This window comes from Macrobrachium nipponense, chromosome 15, assembly GCF_015104395.2.
Source record: "Macrobrachium nipponense isolate FS-2020 chromosome 15, ASM1510439v2, whole genome shotgun sequence".
Lineage (NCBI taxonomy): Eukaryota > Metazoa > Arthropoda > Malacostraca > Decapoda > Palaemonidae > Macrobrachium > Macrobrachium nipponense.
In genome coordinates, this window is record NC_087208.1 from 23,709,149 (window position 1) to 23,729,871 (window position 20,723).

Here is a 20,723-nt window from a genome sequence, read left to right on the forward strand (position 1 = left end):
GATTTTTTGAAAACAAATATTTTTTCCGCTTCGGCGCTCACTCCGAGACCGCCTCGGCATACGGGAGACGATTTTTTTTATACCCCTTCAGCGTTAAAGGGTTAAGATCTTTTTTTTCTGTATTGCTTTTGTGTTAAATTTATTGTGAAATAAAATTTTATTTTTTATGAGAATTGGTACTGCTTTTACGTACTTATTATAGTAAAGATTTTACTGTATCTTCTCTCCTCAACTACCACGAAGCACAATAACTTAAAATAATTCATTCATTATTCCTCAAAAGTATATACGCTCCCTCCCTCTACCTCAATTTAGCTGTGTATCACCGCAATGACGAATGATTTTGTTTATCATTTGTGTTAAATTTTATTGTGAGAAGCTTTGTTCTTTCATTTACTGTTTTGTTAATATTGTTCAACTAGACTGACTCACTTAGCGCATTGAACACTGGCTCAATTAAGACTTTTTTTCTGTATTGCATTTGATTGTTTTCATATTTTATCATTACATTAAATTTATTGGGAAATTACCGTTTTATGTGAATTATTATTGCTTTTACATACATACAGTAATATTTTAACTCTCTTCTCCTCTCCTCAACATATCAACGCTCCCTTGCTCAATCTCAAGTCAGCTGGGTGTAACGTCACTGCGGTTACGTACGATTTTATACTTTTTTTATGCTACATGTTATATTGAAAGCTAAATTTTATATAAAATGCTTTATACTTTTTTTTTTTTTTTTTTTTTTTTTTTTTTTTTTTTTTTTTTTTTTGTCAAATATTGTTATCATTAAACTATATACAAGCAGCCCTCGATTATCAGCAGGGTTCCATTTCTGGCCGACGACGCTAAGCGATTTTAAAGTCTACGGCCGCCGCACACCTTTCGGAATACTAGACCAGTTAACAGCACCCTAGACCAGTCAAAGGGCGCCTTAATCCTGCAGTGGCGCAATAAGTAAAATTATATTTGTGCAGTATAGTACTATAGAATTTACTGTACATTACATTATACAGTAGAGCCTCGTTAACTCGGACTACATGGGGGGAAGGATGTCCGAGTATGCCGATTAACCGACTTAACCGAGTGGCCTAGCCGCCTAACATAGTAAACAATCACGAGAGACAAGTAAAGTTACCAAGGCTATTTTGTTTTATTTATCTTACCTTCATAGCATGTAAACAAGTAAGATATTTCATAGCATGTAAACAAGTAAGATATTTACTGTATTTATTTATATTTTGTGTTTATGTAACTAAATACCCTGACGAATGTTAGGCTGGCCTAGCCTACCATAGTAACCAATCGTAAGACAAATAGAAATAAGATACCCTGTACCGTACTCACCTGTAAAGATATCAGCTGTTATAAACCTACCCACAAACCATGAAAGCACTGTAGTACACTGTAAATTAGATTTTATCGCTGGTTTGTTTTTGTTTTTATGAAAACCAAAACATGACAATGGCTTTCAAATAAACAGGACGTATAAAAATGAAACTATCGTTAACACTGAATTGAGAATTTATTCATAACATAAAGTTATACTGTTATACATTGTAAATTAGATTTAATCGATCAGATTTATTTTTGTTTTTCTGAAAACCTAAACATGACGAAGACTATCGTCAATTTGTAAGTTACAGCGACCGAACAGCTGATCGCATAGCCATAAACTAATAAAATAAAAGACGTATGAAAATGAAGCAATTGTTAACACTGAATTATGAATTTATTTATAACATTAAGAAAAGTTTTTATATAAAAAATCAAAAAGATACTCAATCGAAGTTATTATAAAACAAAAACCAAAATTTTTGTCAGAAGTTTTTATTACAAAAATAACCTTCAAGAGTTTTTATGTAAACTTCACATCACTCGTCATCACTGGTTGATGTTTGAGGAGTCAGGAGACTGAAAGCTTGTTGATGGTTGAGGAGAGTCAGGAGATTGAATGGTTGATGGTTGAGAAGAGACAACTGGCTCGAAAAAAAGAATCAATTTTTAACTGCGTTCCTTGTTTGTGTTGCTTTCGAATGATAATATCCCTCATACACTTCTAAAATGTGGGTAAAACAGGTTGCTCTCCTCGTCTGCTGTTAAGTCTATGTATGTAATAATTGTGTCAAGGGCATCTCTAACCACTGAAAGTTTGGGAATTCGAACATCAGAATCCTTTTCCTTATCATCTTCCACTTGCTCTCCGTCACCTTTAAGAACTTCATCAGCTATTTCTTCATCATTCATAACGTGATGGTCTGGATCACCATCTGTTTCTTCTAGCCACTCGCTTACATCATCCAAAGAAACTTGTTCCCCTGCTCTTGTAAACAGACTATGAAAATCAGTTGGCTCAAAACCTTCAAAGTTATACTCAACATCCTTATTGTACAAAAGTTTTTTCCATGCGTTGGCCAATGTTGTTTTCACCTTTTTCCAAGTATTTGCAATATTGAATATGGCCCCTTTTATGTTATAGTTCTTGATATTTGCTTTCGTTTTCTCGCCTCTTCTAACATCAGTCTCATTCTCATCTTGAATGACACACAACATTTCATCAAGATATTTACGCTGGTACAGTCTCTTACATGAATAAATTACACCCTGATCCATTGGCTGAATCAGGGAGGTGACATTGGGTGGCAAAAACAGAACTCTAATTTTCCCATCATGACTAACAAGGCTTGATTCACTTGGGTGGGCAGGGGCATTATCTAAAATTAACAAAGCCTTCCCATCTTTAGGAGAAATCTTTAGCACTTCTTCTTGGAATTTCCGCACTGCTGGTAAGAAATGTTTAAAAAACCAGTCTTTGAAAATGTCGATGTTGAACCAAGCCTTTACTGAGTTGTAATAAACAACGGGAAGATGGTTCATACAGTCTTTCAAAACACGCGGGCGTTTAGACTTACCCACCACAACAAGAGGTAAACGATGTAGGCCATCGGCGTTAGCGCAGTACAAGAATGAAAATCTTTCTTTGCTCATTTTCTCCCCATGAATATCTCTTTCATCTCTAAAAACCTGCGTATTTTTGGGGATACAATACCAAAAAAGACCACTTTCATCGGCATTGTAAATTTGGGAGGTTAAAAGCCCCTCATCTTTAATCAGTTTGTTCAGCTTCTGCCTAAATGGCTCAACTTCCTCGACGGGCGCACTGCCTGCTTCTCCATGCAACACTATTACAAAGTCCATGCCTATTTCAGAACCGTCATAGCCACCCATCACTAGCACTAAAATAATTAATTCCCATATGTCTTGCCAACTTTTGAGCAGCATCTTGAATGGCAATTCCACGAACATTTACACCGCATGATCGTTGCTGTACAAACCATTTTGTTACTGCTTCTTCAACATTTTCATCCTTAAAAACTTGCATCATTTTTCTACTTCCAAGAGATGAATTTTCACGGCTTTCATTTATATTGTATTTTAACGAAAACGCAAGGAGTTTATCTTTAGCTTTTCGAATGTCTGACACAGTCTGTTTCTTCACACCGTACTCTTCACAAACACTTTTTACTGTAGCTCCAGCTTCTAATTTGCAAATTAACTCCAGTTTCTTGGCCAGTGATAGTGTTATAAGCTTCCGAGTACCTCTTCCTGGCATTTTGCTAGAAATTATTGAAGAATAATACTACATATGTTTAAAGTGTACCTCGTATCACAACGACTGACAATGTAATTAAAAAACGCGCGCCAAAGACAATCAGCATAGAAAATGGATGTAATATCGGCGTCAAAGAAAACGCCTTTAGTGGGAAACATATGCATTCTCGGATATAGACCGAATTATCCGATATCCGAATTATCAGGGTCCGAATTAACGAGGGTCTACTGTAGTAATAGAAATACTGTCAAGTGAAAAAAACCCTAGCTTTAATCCTTTGGGTGTCTAGAGTATGTAAAGATATAATAAGGTTTTATACGGTGTACAGGTAGCTGTAGTGTTCAAGTTACGATAATTCGTCTTACGGTAATCCGATTTTATGAGAGACCAAATTACAATAACCTAACTTTATCCCATCTTCTAGTTACATAAGTTCAAAAACAGCAAAAGAGAATTATGAAAGTATGGTTTTAATGTTATACTTCTTGTGTAAACGTACAACCATGAACAACCAAACGAGAAACAATTTTTTTTTTAAGTACAACAAAAATTGGATAACAACATCCGTTTGGCTTGTATGTCAATCATCGTACTATAGTACACTATTATTGTAGTTATAAATGATGTTATGCAGAATAGGACTGAGATATCTCAATGTAATAACTTTATTCGCTATAAACTGAGAAAACTGTTCAAGCTGCTAATGACCATTATTGTGCATCTGCAACAAGGATAAAACTAGTAAATGTATGCCATCAAACACAGCCGTAGATAAAATTGAGATAAAATCATTTTTATCAAAAGTACTGTGCTTGAAAGAACACATTTTACTGTTGGTTTCACACCGATAAAAGAAAAATAACGTAAAGTTCGTAATACGATGACATAAAGGAAAACTGCAAACGGAATCACATATTGTTTTACTTGTTTTACTCATTAAACATGCCGCCAACATAATCTGTTAGCAAAAATAAGAAATTAGTTCACAATCATGAGACATTCAAGTAATATTTCCTCCTAAAAGCACGTCGTACTATAAGGAAAAATAACCTTGTTTCATATAAGTCAAGTATCTAGATATTCATTTATGCTAACTAAAGGCAAGAAAATTTGCTCAGAATTGTGTTGAACAAGCTCATATTTGCCATCAGCTGATTTCCAAACCAAAACATTGGATGCTCTATGGATGTATGTATGTATGTGAGAGAGTGTATATATATACAGTGGACCCCCCCGTATTCGCGTTCTCCGGATTCGCGGACTCTCACTTTCGCAGATTTCTCTTGGGAAGGTTTCCCTGCATTATTCGCGGAAAATTCGCGCATTCGCGGTATTTTTCTATGAGAAATATCCACAAAATCCTGGTTTTTGTTATCAATTTCATCATAAAATGTACTTTTATACATTCAACTTACCTGTCAGATATATACTTAGCTATTGACTCAGTCGCGCCAACAGAATTTTGAATTTCGCGCACACGCTACAGGTAGGTCAGGTGATCAACCGCACTGCCCCTGGGTGGCAGGAATAGGAACCATTCCCGTTTTCCATCATATTTTTTCTGTCGGCCATACTAATAACATCGTTGTTGGTATCTCCGGCTGGATTTCGCTTTTGAATTGCAATTGATCTTCGTTTTGGACCTTTTGGTGACGTATTTGGATCGTTGTATTGGCATACGCTATTGTGGACCGTTATTGGTATTTGGCTTGGATTTTTCATTATGATGTCTGATTCTGGAAGTGTAGTGAGAATGTGTGTGAATGCAGGGTGCAAGGTGAGGATGCCGAAAGCTTCAGTTGATCCTCATACTGTCTGTAGAATATGTAGGAAGTATGAATGCTCGATCGATAACACTTGTCGTGAATGTGAGAGTTTGAGTGCTGAAGGGTGGAAGTCTCTAACTTCTTATTTGAAGAAGTTAGAGAAAGACCGGTTAAGGAAGTCCTCTTCCAAAACCAAGCCTAGCTCTCTTTCTTCGAGTGAATTGGTGAGTAATTATGTACCCTCTTCTAACATTATGAATGCTCCTTCTAATGTTTCAGGACTTTCTCCTAATGCAGATCCTACTGATTCTGCTTCGGAGATTGCAAGCCTTAAAGCAGCGCTTATGAAAATGGAGCGTAAAATGGCTGCCATAGAAGGTAAGCAAAATTTTAGTGCTGTGGAAAGTGATGTGAATGTCCCCAGTGAAGTGGAGGAGGCGTCTGATTGGCTTCACAACGCTCCCAGGCCTAGACCTCTTTCAAGCTCCCAAGCCCAGAGGAGAAGAAATGTCAAAAGCGTACGGAGGTTGTGGAGAATCCCCACCAGTCAGACGTCTCTTCGGCAGATTCTGTGACATCCCAGACTGCCAAAGAGCGCATTAGAAAAAGCATTCTTCGTGAATGTTTTCTTCATCCGAGAATTCGTCACCCAAAAGAGGATGGAGATCATCGGATCATTCTCGTCCCCTGAAGAGGATATGGGAAGAAACTGGAATTAACTCGAGTCCAGAACGTTTTTCGGAGGATTCCCCGACGGAAAATAAGAAAGCAAAAGTTTTGCCTTCTCCCGCTAAGTCGTCGAGAATGGAGAAGGTATCCTCTCCTATAACTCATTTAGATCAAAGGGAGGAAACAACTAAGATATTGAAAGATATGCAGGAGTCCATTGCTTCCCTGGTCGGGGTTCTTTCCCGAGATCCTCCCAGAAGAAAGGATAAGTATCTTCCAGTGAAGAAATCGAGGACACCTTATTATTAACCTCCCAGGAAAGAAGTTTCCTCTTCGGATGAAGAGCCTGTCTTTCACAGACCCACGAAATTACGAATTCATGGAGCGCTTTCGGGGCGCGAGGCAACCAGGTGCGAAGAGACAACCAGGCGCAAAGCGCCAGCCAGGCTCGAAGCGCCAGCCAGACGCAAGGCGTCAGCCTAGGAGCGAAGCGCCAGCCAGGCGTGAGGCTCTGGTCAAGCGCAAACCAACATCAGGACAAGAAGATGGATTTATTGATAAAGAACAACCTTTTGAGAGTAGGAAAAGTGTATCAAAGGAAACTACCGAGCGTGAAGCGCCAACCAGGCGCGAAGCGCCAGCCAGACGCGAAGCGCCAGCCGCGCGCGAGGCGCCAGCTGATAAGGGAATGCAAGTTGAGCTGGAAGTTGCTAGGAGGAGATCTTTATTGAGGCATGTAATATCTTCGAATAGCGATTCTCCTGCAAATAGGAGCCCGATTCAGAATAAAGGGGATCGAACTCCACAAAGAGAACCTTGTACATCGAAGGCTTCTACTTCAAGGTCTCAAGAGAAATTATTGGATAGGAAAGAGAGAGCTTCTAGATCGGCTAGCCTCTCTCCTTCTAGGAGTATCTCTCCTAAGGAAAAAGATTCCCATATAAGAGCTCACTCTCCTTCCATGATGGAGTTGGAAGACGTGTCGGAGGAAGAAACCCCGAATAATGAGGGCGTATCCAATTACAAAGTATTAGCGTCTCTGCTTCTTCAAGAGTTTTGAGATTCCCTAAGCCCAGCAGCTCCTCCCTCTCCGAGATCTTTGTTTTCGAGTACGAAGACTCCTAAGTCGTCCTCGTACTTAAAAATGAAACCAGCTATTTCAATGAATAAAGCTCTTCAATCATTAAACAACTGGATGAATGTGAAGAAGGAGGCTCAGAAAACCGTTTTCTGCACTCCTCCTTGTAAACTCGGAGGGAGGAAAGGAATTTGGTATAAGACGGAGGAAGCGATGGGTCTTATGCTACCATCTACAGCAGAAGCTGATTTTTCTAGCTGAGTCGAAGCATCAAGAAGGCAGGCATTGAACTCAGCGAAGGCTTATTGGAGCATGTCGGAATTGGATCAGCACCTTAAGGGGCTTTTTCATGTACTAGAAGTTTTTAACTTCTTGGATTGGACCCTTGGAGTGCTGGCCAAAAAAGCGAAAGAACCGGACGTTTTGGAACCCGAAGTTCTACATAGTATTTTATCCTGTATGGATAAGGCGGTTCAAGACGGTTCGGGAGAATTGACATCTCTGTTCGGTGCTGGAGTAGTGAAGAAGAGATCGTTGTTAGGTTCATTCCTGACCAAAGCCGTGTCCCCTTCACAGAGGTCAGCCCTTTTGTATGCTCCTATATCGGAGCATCTTTTTCCTTCTCTCTTGGTGAAGGATATTGCAAAGTCGCTGGCTGAGAAAGCAACCCAAGATCTCATGGTTCAGTCTACCAAGAAAGCAAGACCAGCGGTTTCAGTGGCTAAGAAGACTACTCGTACTCCGGTAGTGCCCTTTCGGAGAGGTTCCACCTCTCGACCTCCAACAAAAAGGAAGACAATAGAGAGAAAGGAAGGTCTTCCTTTCGGGCCTTTAAGAAAACAAAGTAGCAGCAAAATCCTCCAAACTTCTGTAGGGGCCAGACTCCTAAACTTTGTAGGAGCCTGGGCAATAAGGAAAGCCGTCCCTTGGACGTTAGCAGTCTTGGAAAAGGGTTACATCATACCTTTTCAGGACAAACCACCTCTGTCGAAAGTTTCGAAGGAACTGTCGGCGAAGTACAAGGACCCTGTGCTGAGAGAGACACTTCTTCAGATGGTGATAGCGATGAAAGACAAGGAAGCAATAGAGGAGGTTCAGGAGCCTTCCTCCCCGGGGTTTTACAACCTCCTATTTTTAGTACCAAAGGCATCGGGGGGATGGAGACCAGTCTTGGATGTGAGCATCCTGAATCGTTATGTAGAAAAGAAAAAGTTCTCGATGGAGACTTCTGCCTCGGTGCTTTCAGCCCTGCGAAAGGGAGACTGGATGGTCTCTCTAGACCTGCAGGATACCTATTTTCACGTTCTTATTCACCCATCGTCGAAGAAGTATCTAAGGTTCGTGATACAAGGAAAGGTCTTTCGGTTCAGGGCCTTGTGCTTCGGCCTCTCCACCGCTCCGCAGGTATTCACGTACCTGATGCGGAACGTGGCCAGATGGCTACATCTGGAGGGCATAAACGTCTCTCTTTATCTAGACGACTGGCTAATAAGAGCAAAATCCCAGAAACAATGTTTGGAGGATCTACGGAAGACACTCGATTTGAGGAATTCATTAGGACTACTCATGAATCTCGAGAAATCGCAGATGATCCCCAGTCAGGACTTAGTCTATTTTGGGATTCAGATGAATTCTCGGGATTTTGGGGTTTTTCCGTCCCAAGAAAGGATTCTGCGAGGGATTCAGAAAGTTACGTCCTTTCTAAAGAAAGAGAAGAGTTCAGCCAGAGAGTGGCTAAGCCTTCTAGGGACTCTTTCTTCCCTAGAACAATTTGTGTCCCTAGGAAGACTTCATCTTCGACCACTACAATTCTTCCTAAAACAATCATGGACTTGGAAGAAGGGACGTCTGTCGGACACTTTTCCTGTGACATTATAAGCGAAGAAACACCTAAAGTGGCGGCTGCTTCCGCTAAAAAAGAACGAGGGAGTGTCTCTAGAGGTTCGGAACCCAAACCTAACCTTGTTCTCAGACGCTTCAGAGACGGGATGGGGAGCGACTTTAGGGGCAAAAGAAGGGTTGGGCAGATGGGAGAGAGAACAGAAGGACTGGCATATAAACGCCAAAGAACTATATGCAGTGTTCCTGGCACTGAGATTCTTCGAATCAGAAGTAAAAAATCAAGTGATCCAAGTCAACGCAGACAATACCACGGCATTGGCTTATATAAAAAAACAAGGGGGGACGCATTCGTTCTCCCTTTACGAGATAACGAGGGACCTGCTGTCATGGACGGAGGAGAGGAACATCACACTCCTAACCAGATTTGTGAAAGGAGAAAAGTGTGAGAGCAGACAGGCTCAGCAGAACAAATCAAGTTCTCCCCACAGAGTGAACTTTACACGAGCAGGTTAGTCAAAGTCTATGGAACCTGTGGGGAAGGCCACAAATAGATTTATTTGCGACATTCCTTTCAAAAAGGATAGATCTAAACTTCTGCTCCTCAGTCGAAGACCCGAGAGCGATAGCGGTGGATGCCATGCTACTGGAGTGGTCAGGACTCGACGCTTATGTCTTCCCTCCATTCAAGTTGCTAGGAGTGGTGATGAAGAAATTCGTTGCATCAACAGGGACGAGACTAACACTCATCGCCCCGTTTTGGCCATCCCAAGATTGGTTCACAGAGGTACAGGAATGGACAGTAGACTACCCAAGATCTCTTCCAAACAGGATAGATCTTCTCAGACAACCCCACTTCAAGAGGTACCATCAAAACCTCCCCGCTCTCACTCTGACTGCCTTTCGACTATCGAAAGATTGGTCAGAGCGAGAGGCTTTTCAAGCAAAGCTTCAAAAGCAATTGCTAGAGCCCGAAGATCGTCAACTATTCGGGTTTACCAATCGAAGTGGGATGTGTTCAGAAGATGGTGTAGGAAGAATAAACTGTCGTCCTCCGATACCTCTGTGACCAATATAGCAGATTTTCTGTTATTTTTGAGAGAGGAAGCTCATCTTTCAGTTTCTACCATAAGAGGATACTGAAGCATGCTCTCGGCGGTTTTTAGAAATAGAGGATTGAATTTGGCAGAAGATAAAGATTTACACGATTTAATAAGATTGTTTGAAACCTCTAAATCTATATCCTCAGTTCCTCCAAGCTGGAACCTGGATGTAGTAATCAAGTTCCTCTCGTCAGAAAAGTTTGAACCTCCCGACCGTGCCTCGTTCAGAGATTGGACGAGAAAGTGTATTTTCCTCAGCCTTAGCTACCGCTAAGAGAATCAGTGAAATCCATGCCCTAGATTCTCGAGTGGGTTTTAAGAAAGACGCGGCTATCTGTGCTTTCCAAACTTTATTTTTAGCAAAAAATGAAAACCCTTCGAAACTCTGGCCAAGGAGTTTTGAAGTGAAAAGTCTTTCAACTTTGGTGGGAGACGAAATTGAAAGAACTTTATGCCCAGTTAGAGCTCTTAAGTTCTATCTTAAAAAGAAAGAAGAGCTACGGGCATGTAAACAAAGTTTATGGTGCGCGGTGCGGGATACGAAAAGGCCAATGTCCAAAAATGCGTCGTCATATTTTGTTAGAAGTGTGATTACGGAAGCTTACAGTGTATGTGCAGACGATTCCTTAAAGTCACTGCGAGTAAAAGCTCATGAGGTAAGAGCTGTGGCAACGTCATTATCTTTCCAGAAGAATATGTCTATGAAGGATATTATTAATGCGACCTATTGGAGATGCAATTCGGTATTCGCATCTCACTATCTTAAAGATGTTAGGATTACCTATGAAAAGTGCTTCTCTCGGGGTCCTTTTGTGTCTGCAGATACAGTGCTGGGACTAGGGACGCATACCGATCCTTAACTGATAATATTAAGTTTGTTTATGCAAAACTGTACCTTTGAGATAGGTTCTAGGTTTCTTCTTGCATGACGGCTAGATGTCGCATAGGGGGCCATTGCCTTGTATAAGTAAGGAACTGTGAGTTTATATTACAGGATGGGCTATACTGTAGGAGACTGTGTCTTTGATTGTACGTAAATCTTCCCTTTCCTTGAGGCAGGTTTTTGGTTTACTACTGTTAAGGGTGCTAGTTGTCGCACAGGCGGCCATTATCCTTGTCAGTAAGGAACTGCGAATGTGCCTCATAAGCGGAGTTGTATTTAAAGACTTTGTCTAAAATCCGTACATGAACCTCCCTTTTGAGACGGTATCGAGGTTTTCTGCTGGCATGAGCACTTGACGTAGCACAGGTGGCCGTTGCTTTTGCCAGTAGGAGGCTCTGAATAGGTCTTAAAGGCGGGGTTGTACAAGAAGTTAAAATTTTGATTTTATATTTTTCGTAATTAAGTGATGTGTGAGATAATTGTGTTGAGGTTTTTGGTTGTTTGCAAGGGGTTCAGGGATGATTCCTTGCAATCTTAGAAATAACATGGTGTTAGGTTAAGGTGATCGGGATCGGTATTGTGCTCCTTAGAAAAAAGGTTCTTGTCATATAAGTGGATTGAAACCCTTTGACATAGCCCTAATAGGATCGGCCAAGTAAGTGGATAAGACCCCTTTGGCTGACCTACAAGAACTCTTAGCAATAGACCAATTTCTCGCTGAGGCTCTTGAGACTAAGCAAACTCCTGATTATTAATCATGAAGTCTTCAGTCTAAACAGGTAGGAACCAAGGTTTTATTTAATTATTACCTACAACGAATGTTGTGATTTCTGTTTAAATCAGTTATTAGCTGTCTTTTACCCTCCTCCAATGGTGTGAATCAGCTAAGTATATATCTGACAGGTAAGTTGAATGTATACTGATATTGTTGTTTTGATACAATAAAGTTTTTTATACATACTTACCTGGCAGATATATACAATTAATTGCCCACCCATCCTCCCCTCAGGAGACAGATGGTTTAGAAAAAATCTGATGGAAAACGGGAATGGTTCCTATTCCTGCCACCCAGCGGCAGCTCGGTTGATCACCTGACCTACCTGTAGCGTGTGCGCGAAATTCGAAATTCTGTCGGCGCGACAGAGTCAATAGCTAAGTATATATCTGCCAGGTAAGTATGTATAAAACTTTATTGTATCATAACAATATAATTTTTTGTGATAAAACTATTAAAAAAACCAAGTATGAAAATTTTTAGTGGGTTTTCATAAGTGTTAACTAACAAAATAGGCTGTTTTTAGCATTTTTATAGGGGTTCCAAACATTTGCGGATTCTAACTATTCGCGGTGGGGTCTGGTACGCATCCCCCGCGAATACGGGGGGACCACTGTATATATATATATATATATATATATATATACAGTAGTACCTCCAGATACGGAATTAATCCGTTCTGAGGCGCCTTTCGTATCATGAGTTTTTCGTATCTTGGACCACATTTTACTTGTAAAATGGCTAATCCGTTCCAAGCCCTCCAAAAACACCCCAGTAAATTTCATAATAAAGGTAAATTGACCTATAAACAATTTGGACCATTCAATACCTAAATTAAGACTAAAAATGCAAAACCTGTAAATAAAGTGTATATTAGTGTACAAGAAATATTATTACTGTAACGTAAAATGTGGAAGCTTGCCTTTCGAGTTTGGCTATCTCCGAAAGTGGCGGCAGAGGAGGAGGAGGACAAATGGCAGATACGTACACATTAACAAATCACATTAACAAATCTGTAACAATTAACTTTACAAAAAACTTAAAATTTATTTTGTCTTTTTATTTTTACATTTCTTTTTATTTTTTTATACTTTACGTAATTTCAATTTCTTCACCAGCGAATGGATGCCAGTCCGTTTATGGAATTTTTCGAACCACCCATGAGAAGCCTTGAACTCTGGGGTTGCCGTTGATGTCCCCTCTCCGCCGTCGTCTTCGGCTTGGGCAATCAAATCGCCGAAAATAGCGCTGGTCTTCTGGCAGATTGCCGTCTCGGTTATTGTATCGCCATCGATTTCTTTGTCCTCTATCCATACAAGAAGTAACCTTTCCATTTCATTATGCACATGGCTCCTTTTGTTGGACAAAATAGTCATGCCCTTGGAAGGTGTAGCTGCTTTGATGGCTTCCTTCTGCTTAAGGATGGTGCCTATCGTCGACAGATTTCGGCCGTATTCCTTAGCGATCACACTTAACCGCAAGCCAGCTTCATACTTTTTTATTATCTCCATTTTTGATCTCCATAGAAAGCATTCTCTTCTTTCTGTGAACTTCAGCAACTTTCTTGGGACCCATGACTATATGTACTGTACGTAATTAAGTTACATATGTACTACGTATACTAATTAGGTTCTCGCAACACGATAAAGTAGCACAACGAAATCACTAACGAATTTACGATACTAAACTAAATCGTTGGACCGAACGAATGCCGCATGCGTACGATAAAGCTTCAGGTGCAAAGTGGCCGAGCGAAGGCACGCCACCACGTAAGATGCATGATGGGAGGGATGCTGTCCAATAGGAGAGAAGGATCTCATGGCTTGGCTAGCATCAGGAACCAATGGGAGAGCAGGAGGATGGTGGAGAGTCTACTAGAACTAAGATGGCGGCGCGAGTTTCAAAATTGTTATCGGGCGAATCTCGGACTTTCAGAAACCTTTCGTATCTTGAAAACTTTTCGTATGTAGAGCAGTAAAATTTTTCGTGTCCGCTTTCGTATCTCGAGTTTTTCGTAAGTTGAGCCTCAGTATAACTAACACCTGATTGGCTGGTTGGTAGCCATGGAGATCTGTTATCCAATGACTGCCCTCTGCTTCTGTTCTATTTATAGACATATGCCGTGGATGACACTAAGTTTGAACGTTACCATGTTCGTGATATTCTGACTGCTGACGGCAAAAATTACTCGATAATTTTCTTTATATAATTATTTCTTCGTGAAAACAATAATATAATATGATAATTTTAACTTTAATGTATATGGGTATGAAAAATACCAGTGTGTCGTAGCGATGCGTCATCAATATAGTGGTATGAAAATACCACATGGTGTTGTAGCGATACGTAAATACAAAGTACAAATCCTTTTCCCGGACCATCCTCAAAATTTTACGGCCCTTCATCTTCAAGATCGATATGGTGAAATATATTATACAGTCATACTTATTGTTGAAATTCACAAGTTGAACTGCAAAACATTATTAGATTTTGATTGTTATGTACATATATTTTTTACGTTTTACGGAATGTTTGATTTGAAAATAATAGCTATTAGTGAACATATTATATTAATTGTCCCACTATTTTATTATAGGTGATCTTAATTATCTCACATTCATGTAACAGTATTATATTAATATTTATTTAAATAAACTGTAATTAATAAATAACAATAATGAAAAACATAAAGGGAAAAAAAATGTTTTTGCTACAGTAGTGATGTTTGTTTGATTATGCATCTGATCTCACATTTCCGAGATTGAAAAATTCCAAAAACCGAAACATCGGAATGTGTGTACTGCACATTATTTTAAACACGCACACAATGTCTACACATTTACTGATACCAGTTGGTGAAAGATTCAAATTACAGTATTTATTTCTGAGAGAGAGAGAGAGAGAGAGAATAAGAATGATTTAGGACTCCAAGGCGTGTTATTTTTACAATTATTTTATTATCTTGGTATTCTTTTTTAATCTTGAGATCTTCTATTAAATTCTCGAGATTAGTAAGAAAATTACCGTAACTTCACTAGCAGCAGCTCACATCTGAACAACTCGGCCATTAGCACGCTAAACCACCAAACTTATGAACTGACCTCAGAAAAGGAACTCGCATGATACATGAGATACATGACAAAACCACTGTTTATTGGTGAAAATTTGGGGTCGCATGATATGCGAGATCGCACGTTACTCGAGTATATACGGTACATCTCTGTAAGAGAGAGAAAGAGAAAAAAAATATTTTTATGTGATGTTATTTAATCTTTTTAAAGTTACACTAATACAGTATTAATCAAGATAAATATTTGAAAATTAGCAAATCATTGTTGTATCCTAAAAATGTATTATTCATGAAAATAACATTAAAATACACAAATTAGTGATTAGTTTCATTGGAAAACCCCAAGAATAGCTGAATTTCCCACAAGTAATGGGTAGATATGGTCCAGAGAGAAATCCGCGAATTAGTGAGCTTGCGAATCCGGGAAACGCGAACAAGGGGGCCCCACTTTGTGTGTTTGTGTGTGTATATATATTATATACTATATATATATATATATATATATATATATATATATATATATATATATATATATATATATATATATGTACATATACATACTATACAATACATATATATATATATATGTAACACACACACACACACACACACAACGGGCCCCCCGTATTCGCGTTCTCCGGATTCGTGAGCTCACTGATTTACGGATTTCTCTCTGGACCATATCATTACTTGTTGGAAATTCCCCTATTCTTGGGGTTTTCCAATGAAAATAATCACTCTGATCAGAGGTCTTCTTAGACATACCAAGGCACTTTTTCTGAAATGGAATCTCATGGTTACCACTTTCTTTAAATCTGGCAACCTAGCATCAAACTGAATGCCTCCTCACAACCAGCAGATCTAATATCTGCTTTGTTTTAAGACCAGATAGCTTCAATGCACATATCTGCTATTATCTGTAGATTCAAATCACCATCTTGGCCCATATATACGTATGTATGTATATATACAGTTACATACATATACACATATACATATATACATATATATATATATATATATATATATCTATATATATATATATATATATCATATATACATATATATATCTTATATATATATATATATATATATATATATATATATATATATATATATATATAGCATATATATATACATATATAACTATATATATATATATATAAATACTATATATAATAATATATATAATATATGTATATATATATATATATACATATCATATATATACATATATATCATATATATATATATATTATATACTATATATTAGATATATATATCCTATATACATATATATATACATATATATATAGATATAGATATATATATATATATATATATATATATATATATATATATAAGAAGCGAATACCACGGGAAAATGATAGTCAGAAATCTAAGCGCTTTCGTCTTTATTCAGACATCGTCAAGGAGCTCCTTGACGATGTCTGAATAAAGACGAAAGCGCTTGGATTTCTGACTATCATTTTCCCGTGGTATTTGCTTATTTATGAAGTCACGTGCATCTACTGTGATTTTTTAAGCATATATATATATATATATATATATATATATATATATATATATATATATATATATATACCTATACCTATACCTATATGGGCCAAGATAATAGCAGAGATATGTGCATTGAAGCTATCTGGTCTTAAAACAAAGCAGATATTGGATCTACTATATATATATATATATATATATATATATATATATATATATATATATATATATATATATATATATATATATATATATATATATATATATATATATATAGACTATATATATAGACATATATATATAGACATATATATATATACATATATATATAGACTATATATAATATATATATATATATACTATATATATATATATATATATACATATATATATATATATAACATATAATATATATATATATATATATATATATATATATATATATATAATATACATATACAATATATATATATATACAAAATATATATATATATATATATATATATATATATATATATATATATATATACATATATATATATATATATATATATATATATATATATATATATATATATATATATATATATATATACACACATATATATACATATATATTAATATAATCTTTATATATTTAATTATCATAGATATTATATATATATATAGTTTATATATGATAATATATATTTTACTCACAAAATATAACATTATGATATACATATATATATATATATATATATAATATAATATCATAGTATACATATATATATGATAGATTATAGATAAATAATAATATATATGTATATATATATATATAATATATATATATACACATATATATATATAAGGGATATATATATTTATAGATATATAAATATTAATAATATATATATATAATATATATATAAGCGAATACCACGGGAAAATGATAGTCAGAAATCCAAGCGCTTTCGTCTTTATTCAGACATCGTCAAGGAGCTCCTTGACGATGTCTGAATAAAGACGAAAGCGCTTGGATTTCTGACTATCATTTTCCCGTGGAATTCGCTTATTTATGAAGTCAAGTGCATCTACTGTGATTTTTTAAGCATATATATATATATATATATATATATATATATATATATATATATATATATATATACCTATACCTATACCTATACCTATATGGGCCAAGATAATAGCAGAGATATGTGCATTGAAGCTATCTGGTCTTAAAACAAAGCAGATATTGGATCTGCTGGTTGTGAGGAGGCATTCAGTTTGATGCTAGGTTGCCAGATTTAAAGAAAGTGGTAACCATGAGATTCCATTTCAGAAAAAGCGCCTTGGTATGCCTAAGAAGACCTCTGATCAGAGTTTGACTGTTCTTAAGGGACAATTCTGTGAGAAATATTTGTGGATATTTCTCATAGAAAAATACCAGCAATAGGTGAATTTCCCATGAATAATGGAGGGATATGGTCCAGAGTCTGCGAATCCGGAGAAAGCGAATAATTTAGTTCTCTCTAAATTTTACAAAAAATGTACAAAGAAGTTAGCAAAGAGGTGATGAAGGCTACCTCTTCGTTTCCAGTAAATTCCACCCTCCCATTCTTCTTCAGCTTCATCACAAAATGCTGCTTTGCAACACTAATACCATTTTAGTTGTGAAGAGTTTCTTCATCGTAGATGTCGGTTTAAAAGTACTGCCCTTCATGTCTTATGTTTTACTGAGGGATTCAGTTTTGGACACTAAGTGCGGTGCAGGAATTATTGAAGTAGAGTCTAGGAAGGAGTTTTGTTGTGCACATAGGTTTAGGATATTATATATTACTCTATATATTTTGTTTAGGGTTATTTACAAGGTGGATGTAAATTCTGTAAATAAATGAAATAATTATGACTTGTGAAAATATTTTGAAAACTAATTATATAAATGTTTATTTTTACCAGCTGCTGGGCTGTCGCTGAAGAGTTTTCATGCACGTCCATTTCAAGATGAGCTCAATGCTTTCCTATCCAAAGTGTCTTGGGCTTATGGATCATTCTCAGATTGTCTAGCTCTGCTCAATGCCTATGATGTAAGTAGTGATCAGTAGTATTGGTTGGTTGTATAGAAAATTATGAATGAATTTTTGTATTTGTTATGTGAGTTTTTACAGTAATCCAGAGACACTACTTCCTTTTTTCGTCTCTCTAACCAGTATACTGTATGAATGTATTACATGTTAAGACACACATTTTCTATAAATTGAAACTAAAGGAATAGGCCTGATACAATTTTACACTATAGTACCTTCATTCACCAAGAAGAAAATATCGGTGAGGAAATATACTGCTAAATTTAAACTGTAGTTATAGCTAAAGCTGAAAAAAGCAATGTCCACACTGGTAATGACTGAGTTATCATGCATCAGCAACATTAATGATACTCAGCTATAAATTATTATGGAGATAAAAGTATTTTAATAAAAAATACTGAGCATGATAAAACACATTTTACAGTTGTTTTCACGCCAATAAAAGATAAATAAGTAAAGCTTGTATTATGATGAAATTGGGTGAAAATAGTGAATGGAATTTAATTTTTTTTTTTTTAATAAACATGTTCCCCAACACCATCTATTAACAAAAAAGTAACTAAATTTAATTCACAAGAAAATGTATTTAAGTCATATTTCGACTTGAAACACTTCATATAACAAAAAATAACCTTTTCCAACATAGAGTTTCTTGAGATTTCTTTATGCTAATTAAAAGCAAGAGAATCGATCTGAATTGTGTTAAAGAATGAATTAAATTACTGTGAACTGTAAGGACTGTGTTTCAAAATATAGTGTTCAGATGTTTTTTGCGGACTTCTTAACTTGAAAATTTTAATGGTATTTGTAATGGTCTTGAAGAAATATATGTTTACATTATTTTTATGCATTCAAATTTTAGAGATGGTTTTGTGAGCACAGAGCATTTTTACCGTTGTGTAAGTTTTTTTAGGGTTTTGTTATCTTCTGTAAAATGTACATTAACAGCTTTGGCAAAGCATGCAGCTTCGAGGGGAGTTCCTGCGTCCTGGTGCTTGCCGAGAGAAAGAATGGGCAAAACACAGCTATATAGAACAGAACACTATTAGAGAAGTTCACAAGTTGGTGCAAGAATTACAAGGTCGCCTTGAGAAAATGAAGATTTGTGTATTTAGTGCTGAAAACTATCCCAAAAGTGATCAGTCTACCATCTTGAAAGTAGGTTGAAAGTTTTGCTTCAGGTTTCAGTGGTATATCTTGCAAAGAATTACTTGCATATCTTTAGATTTTGTATATTTTCCCAAGTCTTTTAGTTACACTGAAGCTCGTTTGAATTTTATTTGGTTTCCAGTTATTCCAATTGCTAAAGTGTCTAGAAAAGAGAGGAACATCAATATTTATACTAATTTACAGTGCAGCAAGAATGTTGTTTACAGTTGCATTACTAGTTGAAATATTATGAGTAAGGTTTTTTTCAATTACAAACCCTTTAATCTTTAATAGCATTACCTTCTTCGTGCTGCAGTTCGTCAGCAGCACCAACTTACTAAAGCCAGAAAGGCAAAGACCTTACTGCATATGCTTAGACAATGCTCCCACATCCTTCAAGGTCTCTTTCATCTGTTCAACTCTGTGGAGTGCAGACATATGATCTTCCAGGGCAAGTATCATTTTGCATTGTTTATAGTACCACTTCTTGTTCCTATATGTAAACAAATCTCCAGTCTTGACATATGGGGATTTACTTTCAGCACAAGTTGGAACCACCCATTTAACTAGAAACAAAGTGGTTATTGGTAGTTGGCTACTGATGGCAGGGGAGGAAGCTCTAACATCCAGTCGGTACATGTTCACTTTCCCTTTTGGCTGCTATCTGAGACAGACATGTCTCATCTGCTGCCTGCAGTTCAACTTCAATTTTCTTTATTCTTTTGGTAACGAACCCTGGCTCGTTGGTTTGTTATTGGATAGTCAAAGTTTCTGTTTAGTTCCATGCGTCCCATATATCATTGTACGTCACTCAGTGACTGAGTTGTTGGGTATCAGTGTATCTAGCTTCTCACGGACATCAGTCCCTCTCCGGTAGATATCTCTTCTGGAGCTGGACTGGTGGTTAGGCCCCAGCTGGTTTAGGATGTTTGTACCTCCCTCCAAGGATAAGTCTATCCTATTGTTAAGACCAAAGGTTTGTTCGCGTAAGAACAAATGACAAATTTTCTAAGACAATTTGTATTTTTCATAGCTACAAACCTGAGGTCATTAACGTTGTACTGCCCACCTCTAGCCTCCCCTCTGTCTTCTTAAAGATATCCTGGGTTGGTGTTACGGATCCGTGATCTCAGAGACAATGTTAGTGTGTCGAAATATCCTGGAAAGGGTCGACACAATGTTATGGCCTCT

The 20,723-nt window shown here is 36.9% G+C and overlaps 1 protein-coding gene across 2 annotated transcripts in view; it reads left to right on the forward strand.

The window, feature by feature from the left end:
* Nucleotides 1-20,723, forward strand: part of LOC135227032 (ATP-dependent RNA helicase TDRD9-like) — a 564,113-nt gene that overhangs the window by 336,282 nt on the left and 207,108 nt on the right. For both annotated transcript variants that reach the window (XM_064266821.1, XM_064266820.1), the window contains 2 exons: nucleotides 18,256-18,383; nucleotides 19,332-19,541. In XM_064266821.1, the coding sequence (XP_064122891.1) occupies nucleotides 18,256-18,383; nucleotides 19,332-19,541 (338 nt within the window). The remainder of the gene's footprint in view (nucleotides 1-18,255; nucleotides 18,384-19,331; nucleotides 19,542-20,723) is intronic.